The sequence below is a fragment of the Echiichthys vipera genome (assembly GCF_963691815.1).
Source record: "Echiichthys vipera genome assembly, chromosome: 11".
Classification (NCBI taxonomy): domain Eukaryota; kingdom Metazoa; phylum Chordata; class Actinopteri; order Perciformes; family Trachinidae; genus Echiichthys; species Echiichthys vipera.
Window position 1 is genome coordinate 26,689,873 of NC_139836.1, and position 17,975 is coordinate 26,707,847.

The window sequence follows — 17,975 nt, forward strand, 5'->3', positions numbered from 1 at the left end:
GAGAAGTTTCTCAGGGCGCACACACTGTTCATTCGTACCGTGCCCCGTGCTTGAGGGTACTTGTCCCCCTCTCCCCCTTTCCCCACAGTCCAGGCACTTTTGTACTCATGTTAGTTGAACTGATCTGGGCCGCGGCTCGATTGCCTCTTGCCTATACTTCATAACCCCTCAGAGATTTAGTTTTGTCTGACTGTTTTTGAATAGTTTCATGTGACCAAATCTGCAGTAAACACTCCACCTCTTCATCAAACCACCACAAATCGCTTGGCGCATCTTTCTAAAAGACCCGTGCTCATGCTCGTACACATAGGCACGCTCGTGCTCGTACACGTGCATCCTTGCTTTACTAAAGCCCACCTCTCTCAACCGGGCCGCAGCCGGCAACTGTGCCGTGCCTGGGCGCAGAACAGTTGTCCTCACACCGGTGAAATGAACTAGACTTTAGCCGTGAAGCGTGCGTTACGGTACAAATGGACAGTGTAAGTGCGCCCTGACATGTTGGACTGAGACTTTATGTCAGATTTATTCTGTAAATCCTGTTTATTAAAAAATAAATATATAAAACATGTTTGTTATCCCACATATTAGTAACTGTTTGATTTAGCAACTTACTTTGTACGTTGGTGGTCTAACATTTGTTCTTATCTCTACCAGAGTCCAGAAGAACCAGAACCAGAACCAGGACGAGAACCAGAACCAGAACACACAGCTTCAAGAACAGAACCTACAGAACCAGGAGCTTCAGAACCAGGGGCTTCAGAACCAGGAGCGTCCGGAGCAAAACCTACAGGACCAGGAGCTTCAGGAGCAGAACCTACAGAACCAGGGTCTTCAGAATCAGGACTGTCAGAACCAGAACCTGCAGAACCAGGAGCTCCAGGCCATCCGATCAGAGCTGAAGGAGCTCCGGACTCTTGTTCAACAGCTGGTTCAGAACCGGACTGACCCGGGTTCACAGTTCGGACTCTAAGACGACATAGAACCTGACTGATCTTGAGGTCCAGAACCAGGTCACACCGGGTTGGACCCGTCTCCAGTCTCCAGTCTTTGATCTCTCAGAGATGTTAAAGGAAAATTAAATAATAATACATGTGAAGTTCTGGTATTTGAGGATTTTAAAGACGCAAAAAAGTTTATTTATATTATTTTATTTCTATTTTGACAAACGTTAGCATCATCATGTCCCTCCTCATCTTCTTTCTTTACTGTTATCTTTACATATTTCATCTGAAAAGAAAAAAATAGATACAATTATTATCCTTTACTTGATTATTTATATGTTGATTATTATTAAAGGTTAAACTACCCAGCAGTATATAAAGTTATTAAAATGCTCCACTTTCACCAGCGGAAACATTAAGAAATGAACACATTAATGCATCGATAATGTAATAGTTATTAATATTTAATTTACTTGCAAATACTTTTGTACTTTTACTGATATAAAGTTTTGAATGCAGGACTTTGACTTGTAACAGAGTATTTTTACACTGTTGTTTTAGTACTTTTATTTAAGTAAAAGATTGAAATATTTCTTTCACCTCCACAAAATGATAAGATTAAAAAACTTAACATTTTGACTTTTTAAAAATTATGCAATATCATCATCGACATTTAAATATTATTATTATTATTATTATTATTATTATTACTATTATTCACTGATATATCTTCTAGGAAGTTCATCAGTTAATAATAATAATAATAATAATATTTAAAAGTTATTGATGATTAATAATTGACTTTATCCTCTATGTTTTCTTATTGTATGATAAATGTACCCATTTTGTGGTGGTGTAATTTACTGATGTTTGTCTGTATGTTGTGTATATATAAGTAAACTTTATGTGATTTATTCTGTTCTCTCAAATTGTGTATTTGTTTGTCTGACAATGACTGTCATTTTTGATGAATTATTTTTTTCATCCATTATTATTATTATAATTATCATGATTATATTAGTGTCATATTATTATTATCATTATTATTATTTATTTATATATGCTCATTATTATTATCATCATCAATATATTAGTAGTATTATTATAATCAATATTATTATGATTATATCAGTGTCATATTATTATTTATTCATACATTTAATTGTCAGAAGTGCTTTGATAATTATTGATGACTATTATTATAATTATGTTATATTATTATCAATGTTAATATTATTATAATATAATTTTCAAATTATTTATATATCTATTGTCAGTGCTTATTATTATAATTATATTATTATTATTTATATATTTAAGTGTCAGAAGTGCTTTGATGATTATTACCACCATTATTATTATGATTATTTATTTATCCATTTATTTATTAATATATTTACATATTTAACCGTCAAAAGTACTTTAATAATTATTACCACCATTATTATTGTTATTATTATTATTATTGTTATTATTATTATTATCACAATTATGATTATGATTATTATTATTATTATTATTATTAATCAATATATTTTTAGAATTATTGTCAGAAGTGCTTTGATAATTATTATCACCATTATTATTATTATTATTTATGTATTTATTTATGTATTAATATATATATATTTTTAACTGTCAGAAGTGCTTTGATAATTATTATCACCATTATTATTATTATTATTATTATTATTATTTATTAATATATTTATATTTGTAATTGTCGGAAGTGCTTTGATAATTATTATAACCATTATAATTATTTTTATTATTATTATTATTATTATTATTATTATTATTATTATTATTATGTATTAATATATTAACATATTTAATTGTCAGAAATGCTTTAATCGTGTTTTGCTCTTTGAAACTTGTTTCTATTTATAAAACTTCTGGCCCCGCCCCCTCAGCTGTTGATGATTTCCGGTTCCGGGTTCTTCATCGCCCAGCAGCCACAGAGCTGAGGGAGGAAAGATGGCGGCGGCCCAGTCCGACAGAGATCCACCGTCTGCTTTATGTTCGGAGTTCCTGAACTTCTCCGCCAAAGACACCGCGTCGGTAAGCGGCTCCTCGAGCTGTCGGCCCCCGCTGACCCCTCCACCTGTGCTGTCACCGCGTCACACCGCGTCACACTCACCTGCCGACGTTTTCTGCCTAATCTGCTACACGGAGATAATGCTAATGCTAACGCTAGCTGCGGAGTGATCTGTAAAACATCTGGATGAGAAACAGATGCTGTTAGCTCCTCTGCTAGTCCTCCTGTTTGTGTCACAGCTGTTTAAATGAGACAGGTGAGCTGCTGTCAACACACCTGTCTCTTTAATTTAATTATAGTTTCATATAAACAGGAACTAAGTACATTTACCTCAGTGCAATGTTTAGGGACTTGTTGTTTACTTGAGTATTTACATTTTATGCTACTTTATATTCATACTCCACTACATCTTAGAAACATAGAGTTATAGAAATACTGTACTTTTTACTGCACTACAGTCATTTGGCAACTTTAGTTATTTACAATAAACAAGAAACTCCTAGTTAAATAAATATAGAAGTAAAACAGTAAACAATAAACTCTTAATTAAATATAGAAGTAAAACAATAAACTCTTAATTAAATATAGAAGTAAAACAATAAACTCTTAATTAAATAAATATAGAATTTAAACAATAAACTCTTAATTAAATATAGAAGTAAAACAATAAACTGTAAACAATAAACTCTTAATTAAATATAGAAGTAAAACAACAAACAGTAAACAATAAACTCTTAGTTAAATAAATAAAGAATGTAAAACAAACATTAAACAATAAACTCTTAGTTAAATAAATAAAGAATGTAAAACAGTAAACAATAAACTCTTAATTAAATATAGAAATAAAAGCCAGTTGAGGTGGTTCAGGATCATCTGGTAAGGATGAACCCTGGGCGCCTCCCTAGGGAGGTGTTCCAGGCACGTCCAGCTGGGAGGAGGCCTCTGGGAAGACCCAGGACCAGGTGGAGAGATTAGATCTCCACACTGGCCTGGGAACGCCTCAGGATCCCCCAGTTAGAGCTGGTTAATGTGGCCCGGGAAAGGGAAGTTTGGGGTCCCCTGCTGGAGCTGCTGCCCCCGCGACCCGACCCCGGATAAGAGGCTGAAGATGAGATGAGATGATAAACAATAGGCTCTCAGTTAAATATAGAAGTAAAACAATAGACAGTAACAATAAGCTCTTAGCTATGTATATATAAAGTAGGGAAAGAATACAACTAAAATAAAGTCACGTAAATGAAATGATTGCCTTTAAGTGGTGGATAAGTTGATGCACAGAAAGAAGAAGCGTGTTCGGGTTTATATGAGTCATTATTAACTGCACAGAAATACAAAAATTTCCAACAAATAAACAGGATTCATTGCTATAGATTAAACTACAGAGCAGAATATAAAGCAATTTAAATGAGCCCCACCTTCATCACCTGCAACATTTTATATTCACTTTCGTCTCTTAATAATTATATTCAAATATATATTATTCTGAAACAGGCTGTTCTGCGTAATGAGGACTTGTACTTTGTACAATACTTTTGTTCTTTAAGTAATTTTGAATACTTTTTTCACCATTAGATATAAACATAAAACAGTTAAAGTGTGAGATTAAGATAAAATAGTCCTTTATTAGTCCGACAGTGAGGACGGTGTCAGCGTCACAGCAGCAGAAAGTGAATCTAGAATATATTAAATATAGCCTTTATGTAAACAGTAAAAAAAACACATGAAAAAGTATCAATTAAATCCACAAACATCTAATTTGGGGCCTAAAACCACTTGGACCAGCAAATAATTAAATTATCTGCATTGAGACTAAAGAATATTTGCGTTTTTTAGGTGCATCAGTATCGTCCGATACGAGCTGCTGTGTTCGCCGATAGTTTTCCCCGGCGTTATTCACAGACGGGCGTCCACAGACAGCTCTGTGTTGCTGGAGAAATTGAGACTCTTAAATTGAGACATCATTGTGTATCGGTCATCGGCTGAGGCGGATGAAAGAAAAAAATCGGTGTCAGCATCGGCCCAGAAAATCGATATCGGTCGATCCCTAATTTTGACCCATTCACTTTTTAGGTCTTGCAGAAGGGGCGGGACTTTGCCACACTTTAAAGCATTGGGTGACGTCACCGTGGTTACGCCCAGTATCAGAATCTGATCCAATCGATCCGATATCATTTGAAAAGTCTAGACGGCCCGCATTGAACGCTTTATCCAGTTCTCTTCAAACAGCAATGAGATTCCACTGAAAAGGTCCGCAATCATAATTTATGTAAAACTCATAATTTAGGTAAAACAGTTCAGTTCAAACTTTATTTATACCCGTGTGGTGATTAAAAAACAACACACAAACGGGAAATATAAGGACAGCACACGGTGACAGGCGGTGACCGCGTGGCAGAGTCAGATGGTCAGTGGTAATAATGAATAATTAATTGTTTGAATATTAAAGAGCAGCAACAGTCAACTGTTTGTTTTCACAGACAAAGAATCACAGGAGACGTGTTTTAAAGAAAGGAAAAAAACATAATTGATTCTCAATGAGGAAATACTGAAACAGAAGTAAACTAGAAGAGCGTTTAGAGGAACGCCACGGCGGCGCCTCGTCTCACAGTGTTGGCGTTCTGACTTCAGGGAGCTCATTTTCCCCGTTATTCTGACGCTGCGTGAAAAGAGCCGCGACAGTCGACAGAGAAATAAACACCAACTACTGTACTTCTTCATGTGGGCGACTGTGGCTAAGTGAAAGAGTGGATCGTCCTCCATTCGAGAAATTGGCGGTTCGATCCCCACCTCCCCCGGTCCGCATGTCGAAGTGTCCTTGGGCAAGACACTGAACCCCGAATTGCTCCCTGTGTTACACATGGGTGTGTAAATGTGGTGTGCATGGTTAGATTAGATGGTCTGTAGATGTCCACCGCCATCAGTGTGAATGTCTGTGTGAACGGGTGAATGTGACAAACACTGTGAAAGCACCTTGAGTAGTCAGAAGACTAGAAAGGCGCTTTATACGTACAAGATCATTTACCATTTAAACGTCTCAATTATGGAGATTTGCTGCTTTTCGCGGTTTCATATCGTATTAAACTCCTTAAAAATCTGTCGCAGTCCCCGGTTGCGGTCACGGACAGGACCAGAGTGGTAGTTGTAGCAGGATTCAAATATGTGACGTGTTGTCGTCGGGTTGAATTCAGGTCAGTGTGTCACTGAGCAGGAAACGTTAAGATCTGATTAACCTGCTGAAGACACTTCCTGTTCTGTAATCAGAGTTCAACACGACCGGGGACAGACTCTGTTCTTACACAATTATCTATTAAACACTGAATAAAATATAATAATAATAAACGATGATAGAAAACACGATGACACCACGTTCATGTTGCAATCTCATCCTCCCTCCTGGCGGCTTATTGGGAAAAAGTGTGACTTAGTGGGACAGGTGTGTTCTCATCTTCAGCCTCTTATCCGGGGTCGGGTCGCGGGGGCAGCAGCTTTAGCAGGGGACCCCAAACTTCCCTTTCCCGGGCCACATTAACCGGCTCTAACTGGGGGATCCTGAGGCGTTCCCAGGCCAGTGTGGAGATATAATCTCTCCAACCGCCGCCGTCTGCTTCATGTCCACGGCTCGCCACCGCATCATGAGCAAAAAACCAACTGATTCGACCATAGGCAAGACGTGACGAAACAGATTAGACTATGAAATTGTTTTAGTCGGGGACGCCCTTAAAGTAGAGACAGCAAATAAACGGATAAAATACAAACAGAGGAAAAAGGACAATACATCACACACTCAGAAGGACACCAGACAGTATTTAAAAACGGGATAAAAATTAATATTCAAGTAGTTCAAGTCCAGCTAGTGGTCGCACTTCTGATTTGACCTGAGCCGTTGATTCACTTGTCCTTTTAAAAAGAAGAATACGTGGACGTCCCCTTGTTGTGGAGGGGAGAACAGACGACACGTTCCTCCCGAACGCTGTGCACCTGTGGGGGCTCTCACAGTCTCCTCTGTCACCTGGAGCTCAGACCCCCCAGAGTCCTTTTCCCGCCGCTGTTTGGCCGCATCACATGATACAGACGCATATATTTCAGAGGCATACTAGATTTTAAAACCTTTTTTTTTTGTTTTTTTTACACGCGTTCTGCAGAGAAGGGAGGTTGGCGTTGGGCACGGCTTAGAATGAAAGGGAGAAAACAGGACGGAGTAACGTGGCCGATATCGCTCGTATATATTTCTTTTATATATATATATATAGAGAGAGATTTTTTATTTTTTTGAAGACGTTAGTTTAGGCAGAAGGCGTTTGATGCTTAGGAGGCCACCTAAAGTGTAAAGTGCTGCGGGAAAACCTGAATACTGTGATCACAGTAAAGGAGAACTACCGTTTTATACCTTTTACAGCAGAAGGACTCAATTTAAACTGATTTCACTCCTCTCTCCTCCTCCTCCTTCTCGGCTCCTCTCTACCTCTTCATCCTCACCTCTCTCCTCTTTCCTGCCTTTCCCCTATTTTTCATCTCCTCCTCCTCCTCCTCCCAATCTTCTCCTCTTCCTCTGTCCTTCTCCTCCTCCCTCTCCTCTTTCTCTTCTGTCATCCCCTCTTCTCCCCCTCTGTCCTCCTCTTCCTCTTCCTCTCTCCTCAGCGATGGCTGGCGGCGGCCGACCTGCAGCAGGAGGTGTACCGTCACCTGGCCGTGTATGTACCCAGAATCCTTTGCCTGGGGCCGAGCGGTGGCAGCAGCAGAGAGGAGCAGAGGGAGGAGCAGAGGGAGGAGCTGGCCTGTCAGCTCCTCCTCCTGGCTCCTCTGGAGTGGCTCCTGCTGGGGGAGGAGCCGGCCGCCGGCCTGGCCCTCCTGCAGGAGAACAACCAGCCGTCGCCGCTGTGTGGACACGTGTTCAAGGTGGGAGAGCCCACCTACTCCTGCAGGTAAGACACGCAAACACACGCGCACACACAAACAGGACTTCCTGTTTCGGCCGTTGTTTGTATCTAGGCAACAGAAAGATGGCGGCTTGGTCTGATGATGAAAAGCTTAATAATGAACCTTGAAAAATGCTTAAATCTGACTTTGGATAAGGTTTAGGAACCCTCTATCAAGGTGTATACACAGATAACACACACATCTACTTTTGCAGGTGATAAACACACACACACACACACACACACACACACACACACACACACACACACACACACAAACACACTGTGTCCATGAACTTATCAACATCTTTATGTGTGTAGGGAGTGTGCAGCTGACCCGACCTGCGTTCTGTGCATGCAGTGTTTCCTGGGCAGCGTTCACAAAGAGCATCGATACAGGGTGAGTACACACACACACACACACACACACACAGGCCTGCTGGAGGCCTCAGAGGTCTAAGGTCGACCTGTCAGCTGCACAGAGAGACTCTGGCACACTTCAGCTGAGAGACTGTCTGCTGCATGTGACACACACACACACACACACACACACAGTAAGGAACAGATTCAGTCATGGCATCAGGAAGTGATAAAAGCTGAGGTGTACCGCTCCTCGATCAGTTAGTTTGTTTTATTGTGTGACTTTTTTTATCGACCAATAACTAAAGAATTGTTATAACTTTTTTATTTATTTCTATTATGTTGCAGTGGCCGTTTCAAACCTACAGTTTTGCACTTTAATATGTAAACCGTTGTTTACGTTGTGTTTTGTGCTGCGTTATACAATGACATGTCGACAGTTTCAATATATAATGAAATAATAATGAAATGATCAAATAAATGAACAATTGGATTTTTTAATGAGTAAAATGAATCTTTTAGATTATTCGACTAATCCGTAGAATAGTCGATAAATGAAGTGATAGAAAAATATTCTAGTGGAGTTTCATTTCATTCAGATGCGTGTGTGTGTGTGTGTTGTAGATGACTACGTCAGGAGGTGGAGGTTTCTGTGACTGTGGAGATGCAGAAGCCTGGAAGAAGGGTCCTTACTGCCAGAAACACACTCCTACGTCCAGCAACAGAGACACAGAGGAGGTGAGACAGGTGCCTGTCTGTCTGTCTGTCTGTCTGCCTGCCTGTCTGTCTGTACTGATCCCTGTCTTATGTTTGTCCCTCCAGGATCCTGTAGCTCAGCTGCCGGCTGACATGGTCGCTCGTGGGTTCAGCATCTTCTCAATCCTCCTGAAGTACGCTGTGGACATGCTGACCTGGGAACAGGAGGACCAGCTACCTGCAGGACTGGAGCCACCGTACGCACACACACACACACACACCCACACACACGCGCACACACAAAGGCACGCACACACACACACACACACACACACACAACATCAACAAATAGGGGTGTAATGAGCAAGGATCCCAGATGCAAAGTGAAAATATCATCTTTAACATGCACCTTTTATTTTGAAATTCCCTATTTTATATTAAAGATAATAGTATGTTTGTCATTTAAATGTCTGGAAGAGCTCAGTAATAAACTGTCAAATCATATCTTAGTTGCTTTTTGTGTGTAGATTTAAGCCGATCGTGTTAAATGAGCAGATGATGTCGTCTCATATCGATTGCAGGCCGCTGAATTCAGTCAAATGGAAATCGTATCGTGGCAGACTATTAGATATCAGTAAATATCTTATTGTCTACCATCGATATAATATCCTATTAAGATAAAAAATTGTGATTTACGCCCATATTAATAAACAGTGTGTGCCATTGATAATCGTTAAATCACTATTATGTGGCTGTAATGAACGCTTTACACTGACACTTCCTGTGTGTGTGTGTGTGTGTGCGCGTGTGTGTGTGTGCGTGTGTGTGTGTGCAGGGACAGAGGAGACACCTATTACTGCATGTTGTTTAATGATGAAGTCCACACGTATGAACAGGTGATCTACACGCTGCAGAAAGCCGTCAACTGCAGCCAGAAAGAAGCCGTCAGCTTCGCCACCACCGTGGACAGAGACGTCAGTGCTCCATCATTTTACCATAACTACTATACTACACTATTTTACTTTACTATACTCCATCATTTTACTATATATATATACTGTAGATGTCACTGATGTTGCAGGAAGTTGACGAGGAAGTTTATACGTGTGTGTGTGTGTGTGTGTTTCAGGGCAGGAAGTCTGTTCGATATGGAGATTTCCAGTTCTGTGACCAGGCCAAGTCTGTCATAGTGGTGAGTGTCTGACATCACTGCTGACATCACTGCTAATGAAACCGTTTTAAACCTCCTTCCTCTCCCCCCCCCCCCCCCCCCCCCCCCCCCTCCCCCCATCAGAGGAACACCAGCCGTCACCCCCCCCCCTCCCCCATCAGAGGAACACCAGCCGTCAGTCGAAGCCTCTCCGGGTTCAGGTGATGCACTCGTCTGTTGTGGCTCATCAGTGTTTTGCTCTAAAGGCTCTCAGCTGGTTGGGACAGGTCATTCAGTACTCTGGTAAGTCTGGACTTCATTACCCATAATCCACCTCTGTTAAGTGTGGGTATGTGTGTGTGTCTGTGTTAAGTGAGTGTTTCCTTGTTGTGTTTCAGACGGTCTGAGGAGGATCCTGTGTCAGGTCGGCCTGCAGAGAGAAGAAGGCGAATACTCCTCGCTGGTCGACAAGCTGATGCTCAACGACTCCATGATGTGGAAAGGTAACTACATGTCAAAATAACGCGTTCATTTCAATTAATTAAAGAATAAAAACATGTCACTGAAGATACAACCGTCCACTGAAGCTTTGACAGGAGCAGATGACAAGACGTATGCTCGGCCCAGTGAATGAAGCAGCATAGTCTCGCACACAAGACCCATTTTCAGCAGCAGCGGCCTCACGCACGGACGTTATAAGGGCGCACTCACACTGTGCCTCCGTCCCGTGCCCCGCGCTTTAGGGTACTTGTCTCCCACCCCCCCAGGTCCGTTTGTACTCACTCTACCTGGGCCTCGGCGAATGCTTCTTGCTGTCCATACGTCATCACGCCGTAACACGTCACACGCATTGATGACGTCATCGCAATGCATTGCTTTGTTTACAAATCTTTCCATTCATTGTTTTTAAATCTACCTCCCCTTATATTTCTGACATGGATTTGTTGATTTTTAAATGTACATGATACGTTAACTATCAAGACAGATGTACTGACATCAGCTCTTTAATCCCGACACAACACCGCGCTGAATTTCAGCCTGCGTGCACTTTTTTTCAGCCTCACATCGATGCAGCAGAGCACCTTTCTCCCTGATACTTACATCTCTTGTCTGTCTGTAGGAGCGAGGAACATTTACCACCAACTGCTGATGAACAGCCTCCTCATGGACCTCAAATACAAGAAGATCTTTGCCATCCAGTTCGCCAAGGTAACACACCTGACACACACCTGCAACTTCAATAAAACGCACATATTAGCTTTGTAAAAGGGAGCAATCGAAGCCGTTTTTGATCATTTTTATTCACTCGCACGACCCTTGCTCTTTTTGGGTGACCTCTTCATCGTTGAATGCACTTATGCGTTGTAAGTCGCTTTGGATAAACAGATGAACGAGGAGTCTTTAAAGAGCTCAAAAATAAGTGAAATCTGAACTTTGTTCCCGAGATCCCGAGAAAACGGCTTCATGGTAAAGGGGCCTCGTGTCCCTTAAACAAGGTCAAAGTTCAGATCTTCTTATCGGAGCTGAACTTCACGTATTGAACAAACTGTACGCTTCTGTTAATAATCAATACATCCATCACCCCTCGTTGCCCCAGTGCATGCTGGAAGTTTGCGCTGTGATCAGTGACTGTGTGATGAGTGAAAACCCTGTGGGGCTCATTTTCTGTAACCAGCATGAAAGCATGGTGGACTGGTGGCTCCTAGTTGGCCCATTTTGGTTCTTCAGAAACTTATGGGTGAGGTCACGGTGACTACGTCTGTTTTTTATACAGTCTGTGATTCTGCAGCGTCGTTCAACGCCATGGTTGAACATTTATGCCATGACGTATTAGCCACGTCCTGCTGTTAGCAACTCGCCCGGATTTCTCCGTTAATATTTTATACACACAAAAAACTGTCTCGACGGCTTATTTGATGTATGTAAGTGCCGTAAAATGGACCATGGGATGATTTTACGCCTGACTTACACTTTAAGGCCAGATCCAGAATTTCTCAACGAAGGAGACGAGTAGACGTGCATCCAGACCCTTTTTTTGGGGGGAAATCCACTTTTAATTAAATATTAACCACGACAGAGCATTTATACATACTTTAAAACCGGTCTGGAGGAGGACTTTAAGAGTGTATCGCTGTCCTCCTAGGTTTAATTTTGGGGGTTGTGGGGGTCGGGCGGGTGGAGGGGGGCGGCGGCCCGGCAGCAGCGACCTCTGACCCAGAGGTGAAATGTCGTCCCCCCCTCTAGAACTACAGACGCCTCCAGACAGATTTTATGGAGGACGACCACGAGCGAGTGGTGTCCGTGACCTCACTGTCTGTTCAGCTCTTCACCGTCCCGACCATGGTGAGTACTCCTTTTACTCCTCCTCTGCACCTCCACACACCTCTCTTTCTCTCTCTCTCTCTCTCTCTCTCTGCCTATCTCTCTCTCCTGCTGGTAGAGTTATGAGCGCATGCAGTGCGACTACGTGACCGACGACCACGACCGTGAGTTCTCCATCACTGACCTGTCAGTACAAATATTCACCGTCCCGTCGCTGGTGAGTTCAGTGTGTTTGTGTTGCAGGTGAGAAATAAGAGCGAGACGTGTTGTTCATGTTCACCTCTTTAACTCAGCTGACACAGAAGTGAACGATACGTGATTAATGAACAACAAATCCTTCATTTTATAGTGTTTATGTATTTTCCCCAGCATCATTTATGATCTAGAATCAACCCAAAACTTTATTTTCTTTTGTTTCAACATCATTTATCAAAGTTAATATGATTAATGCATCATCTGCAAAGAAAATACATTTTTAACTTTTGGAAAATGTAGATTTAGGGCGCACTCACACTGTCCATCCGTACCGTTCCCCGTGCTTTATGGTCCTTGTCCCCCCCCTCCTGCCTATACGTCATCACGCCGTAACGTCACACGCATTGATGACGTCATCGCGATGCGTCGCTTTGTTTACAAAAGCGGGCGCTCTTTTGGCCACATGATGGAAATCAGCGCAGAAAACATGGTAAAATTTTTGGCTTTTTTGGACTCATTGTGATGCGACACAACCCCGTTTCGTTGACGTTGCATGGTCCGTCCTTTTGTTCTATGTCCTAACAGGCGCACATAAAATTATGTCAGAACCGCCGTAGGCCTCGTGCTCGTGCTCGTACACGTGCTAACGTGCTTTAGCCGTGAAACATCCTTGGGCACGGTACAGATGGACAGTGCGAGTGCGCCCTTATTTACAAACAGTGATGGGCCTCACATGGAGCCTTGAGGAACACCATAAGTAATTTTCAATAACGTTTTATCATTAATCTGAATATATTGATGCTTATTTTTCAGGTAGCTACTTAACCAGGCGTGTGCCGTCTCCTAACTTCATATGTTTATGATTAATCAGCAGTAAGTCATCACGATGAATAGTATCCAATGAAGGCGACTCACCAGGACCAGTTAATTGACCGTAAACGTGTAAAATAAGTGGAATGGCCCTTTTACTGTTGTTTTTTTTAATTGTTGTCAAGGTGTGTTTGTATTGACGTGTGTGTGTATCTGTGTGTTACAGGCCCGGATGCTGATGGTGGAGGAGAATCTCATGACGACCATCATCCGGACGTTTGTTGATCACCTGCGTCACCGAGACCTGCAGGGACGTTTCCAGTTTGACCGTTACACCGCCCAGCAGGCCTTCAAGTTCGGACGGGTCCAAAGCCTCATCGGAGACCTCAAGTTAGGACCAGTTTATTATATGTTATACACCATAAAGGAACCTGTTTATATACCAGTTAAACACCAGTTACATACCAGTAATATACCCGTTACATACAAGTCTATACACCAGTTACATATTAGTAATATACCCGTTTATATACCAGTTACATATTAGTAATATACCCGTTTATATACCAGTTACATAAAAGTTTTTATATAAGCCTTATTGGAGACCTCAAGTTAGGACCAGTTTATTATGTTATACACCAGTAATAAACCTGTTTATATACCAGTAATAAACCTGTTTATATACCAGTTATACACCAGTAATACACCTGTTTATATACCAGTTATACACCAGTAATACACCAGTAATAAACCTGTTTATACACCAGTAATAAACCTGTTTATATACCAGTTATACACCAGTAATACACCTGTTTATATACCAGTTATATACCAGTTACATTATATATTGTTTATATACCAATTATGCATACACCAGTTACAAATGGGTAATATTCACTAGTTATACACAGTTACATTCCAGTTACATATTAGTAATATACCCGTTTATGTACCAGTTAGACACTAGTCACATACAAGTTTATATCCCATTTATATACCAGTAATACACCTGTTTATATACCAGTTATACACCAGTTACATACCAGTAATATACAAGTGTATACTCCAGTTGTACACCAGTTACGTGTGTATACTATATGTGTGTGTTTGTGCACAGGTACGTCCTGATCAGTCGTCCCTCTGAGTGGAGTGATCAGCTCAGACTGAAGTTTCTCGAAGGTCTGGACGCTTTTCTGGAGCTGCTCAAGTGTATGCAGGTAACACACCTGGAGACTCGCACCTTTACGTCGACAGGTATAACCCGTTTTCTCTCACACGTGCTGACGAGGCGTGTTTGCACAGCACAGCATTTTCCATTACAGCGTTACCTGCTTGGAGCTCTGTGTGCCGCAGTGTCGGCAGCATGGATAGATAATAACCCTTTATTTTTAGTTTCATTTATCCCAAATATGTGTCTCTGACGATCTCAGGGAATGGACCCGGTGGTGAGACAGGTGGGGCAGCACATAGAGATGGAGCCTGAGTGGGAGGCAGCGTTCACACTGCAGATGAAACTGACTCACATCATCTCCATGATCCAGGAATGGTGCTCCACGGACGTGAGACTACACTGCATACTACAAACTACATACTACGAACTACACACTACACACTACAAACTACATAATACAAACTACATACTAAAATCTACATACTGCATAATACAAACTACACACTACATACTGCATACTATAAACTACACACTATGAACTACAAACTACACACTGCAAACTACACCCTACAAGCTACACCCTACAAACTACATAATACAAACTACATACTACTGACTACTGACTACATGCTACAAACTACGAACTACAAAGTATACACTACTTACTGCAAACACTAACTACATACTAAACTACATACTTCAAACTACATGCTACAAACTACATATTACATATTAAGAAACTATTTACTACAAAGTACAGACTGCAAACTCTAAACTACATAATATATACAAGTACTACATACGCTGTAGTACGTCATGTTTACAGAACCAAACACGTCTCTATGTGTATTTCACTGAGACTAAACTTAACACACATATAAATATTATATATTATAATTGTTTACAGGCGCAGGTGCTGATCGAGGCCTACAGGAAGTGTCTGAGCGCGCTCAGTTACTGTCACAGCGGCCTTCCAGACGGTGAGCAGCCAATCAGCTTGAGTCTGGCTGGTCACAGTGTGGAGACGTTCAGGTACCAGGTGTCTCAGGACAAAGTGTCCATCCACCTGCCGGTCTGCAGACTGCTGGCAGGTAAACACGCACACACACACACACACACACACACACACACACACACACAGTCAGAACATTTACTCACATAAACACAGGAAACTTGTGAGACAGGAAGTTTGTTGTTCCTCCTCAGGTCTCCATGTTCTCCTCAGCAGGACGGACGTCGCCTCTCGTTTCCCTGAACAGCTTCCTCTGGTCAGTGACCTGCCTGTCCGTCTGTCTGTCTCTCTGTCTATCAATCTCTCTCTCTGTCCGTCTCTCTGTCTGTCTCTCTCTGTCTGTCTGTCTCTCTGCCTGTCCGTCCGTCTGTCTGTCTATCTCTCTCTGTCTCTGTCTCTCTGCCTGTCCGTCTGTCTGTCTCTCTGTCTGTCTGTCTCTCTCTCTGTCTGTCTGTCTGTCTCTCTGCCTGTCCGTCTGTCTGTCTCTCTGTCTGTCTGTCTGTCTCTATCTCTCTCTCTGTCTGTTTCTCTGTCTGTCTCTCTCTGTGTCTCTCTCTCTCTGTCTGTCTGTCTCTCTGCCTGTCCGTCCGTCTGTCTGTCTATCTCTCTGTCTGTCTCTCTCTCTCTGTCTGTCTCTGTCTGTCTGTCTCTCTGTCTGTCTCTGTCTGTCTCTCTCTATCTGTCTGTCTGTCTCTCTGTCTCTCTGTCTGTCTCTCTCTCTCTGTCTCTCTTTCTCTCTCTGTCTGTCTGTCTGTCTCTCTGTCTGTCTGTCTCTATCTCTCTCTCTGTCTGTTTCTCTGTCTGTCTGTCTCTCTCTCTCTGTCTCTCTTTCTCTCTCTGTCTGTCTCTGTCTCTCTCTCTGTCTCTGTCTGTCTCTGTCTGTTTGTCTCTCTATCTGTCTCTCTCTCTGTCTGTGTCTCTCTGTCTGTCTCTCTCTCTCTGTCTCTCTTTCTCTGTCTGTCTCTCTCTCTCTCTCTGTCTCTCTTTCTCTCTCTGTCTGTCTCTGTCTCTCTCTCTGTCTGTCTCTTCTTTCTCTCTGTCTCTCTCTCTCTGTCTGTTGGATCAGATCAGTACGTCAGTGTTTACCTACATGTGTGTGTGTGTGTGTGTGTGTGTGTGTGTGTGTGTGTCTTCAGGGGGAACTCAGCCCCCCCCTCCTGATCGAACTCCCCCTCCGCTGCCTGGTGCTCTGTGCCCAGGTGCATGCTGGGATGTGGAGGAGGAACGGCTTCTCCCTGATAAACCAGGTGAGTAAACACCTGCCGGGACAGTTTATATACAGACATTCAGCAGAAACAAACTTTAATACGGTCTGTTTACATGTAAACAGTGAATGTCTGTGTGTAAATCACTGAATCACTGAAAATGTTTCATGTTTTATAAATGACATGAGAGTTCTCTGAGTTTGTCTCAAGTTTAATTTGTCTTTACATGATTTATAAATAGAGTTGTTTTTTCTGTGTTTCAGATTTATTATTATCACAACGTCAAGTGCCGAGTGGAGATGTTTGACAAGGACATCATCATGCTGCAGGTAGAAACTGACTCTACTTAAGCCTCTGTGCTCGTTTTTTGTGTGTTTTCTATCTTTCTTAATTTATTTTATAGTGTCCACTCAAATTAAACACAACACAGAGTGATAATTGAGCCTGTTTGTAGTTGGTGTCCTGAGGCTGTATTCACAAAACCTCTTAAGGCTCAGAGTAGGTATGAACCACCGACTGTATAAAAATGGACGTAGCGTCTCCGTCAAGGGCCGTTCTCTCAACTCCTACGGGAGTCGCCATCTTGTCAGACTTTGACTCCGCCTCATTTCCTCTGACCAAAAAAGGGCATGTATGTGACGTTGGGGGGATGGGCGTACGTCCATCTGGCTGATGTTTACCTCCGAGGAGAAGTGAGGGCCAGAGGCTAGCTGTCACTCAAGAGGCCACGCCCCTAATTATTCATAAACTTTAACCTCCAATAAAATAAAAACTAGCCCGGTACAAAAAAATTCACCCCCCTCAGTGTTGTCATGGAGATATGACCTAAACATACAGACTGTTTTTTTGTACCAGGTAAATCATCCCATGGTCTTTTTCAGAACTTACGTACATCAAATTAGCAATCAAGTCAGCTCAGCAGAGAAATCCGGGAGAGTTGCTAACAGCCAGATGTGGCTTACAGTGATTAGCTCGGGGCAGTACGGTGAAGGCATTCAAACGTCTTTTTTAACCACCTGTTAGCGACTCTCCTGGATTTCTCCGTTAATAGTTGTTACACAAAAAAAACTGTCCCGATGGCTTATTTGATGAATGTAAGTGCCGAAAAAGGAAGATTTAACACCGGAATTAAACTTTAATTAAACTCTTTGCACCAAGA

The 17,975-nt window shown here is 41.9% G+C and overlaps 1 protein-coding gene across 1 annotated transcript in view; it reads left to right on the plus strand.

The window, feature by feature from the left end:
• Nucleotides 1-2,902: 2,902 nt before the first annotated feature.
• ubr2 (ubiquitin protein ligase E3 component n-recognin 2) overlaps nucleotides 2,903-17,975 on the plus strand; it is a 19,775-nt gene continuing 4,702 nt past the window's right edge. The window contains exons 1-18 of the mRNA XM_083922480.1: nucleotides 2,903-3,002; nucleotides 7,618-7,901; nucleotides 8,217-8,295; nucleotides 8,880-8,993; nucleotides 9,078-9,208; nucleotides 9,787-9,925; nucleotides 10,081-10,143; nucleotides 10,284-10,404; nucleotides 10,500-10,604; nucleotides 11,222-11,310; nucleotides 12,542-12,640; nucleotides 13,655-13,818; nucleotides 14,546-14,645; nucleotides 14,859-14,987; nucleotides 15,507-15,690; nucleotides 15,806-15,867; nucleotides 16,748-16,858; nucleotides 17,080-17,145. Coding sequence (XP_083778606.1) covers nucleotides 2,919-3,002; nucleotides 7,618-7,901; nucleotides 8,217-8,295; nucleotides 8,880-8,993; nucleotides 9,078-9,208; nucleotides 9,787-9,925; nucleotides 10,081-10,143; nucleotides 10,284-10,404; nucleotides 10,500-10,604; nucleotides 11,222-11,310; nucleotides 12,542-12,640; nucleotides 13,655-13,818; nucleotides 14,546-14,645; nucleotides 14,859-14,987; nucleotides 15,507-15,690; nucleotides 15,806-15,867; nucleotides 16,748-16,858; nucleotides 17,080-17,145 — 2,124 coding nt within the window. The 5' untranslated portion in view covers nucleotides 2,903-2,918. The remainder of the gene's footprint in view (nucleotides 3,003-7,617; nucleotides 7,902-8,216; nucleotides 8,296-8,879; nucleotides 8,994-9,077; nucleotides 9,209-9,786; nucleotides 9,926-10,080; nucleotides 10,144-10,283; nucleotides 10,405-10,499; nucleotides 10,605-11,221; nucleotides 11,311-12,541; nucleotides 12,641-13,654; nucleotides 13,819-14,545; nucleotides 14,646-14,858; nucleotides 14,988-15,506; nucleotides 15,691-15,805; nucleotides 15,868-16,747; nucleotides 16,859-17,079; nucleotides 17,146-17,975) is intronic.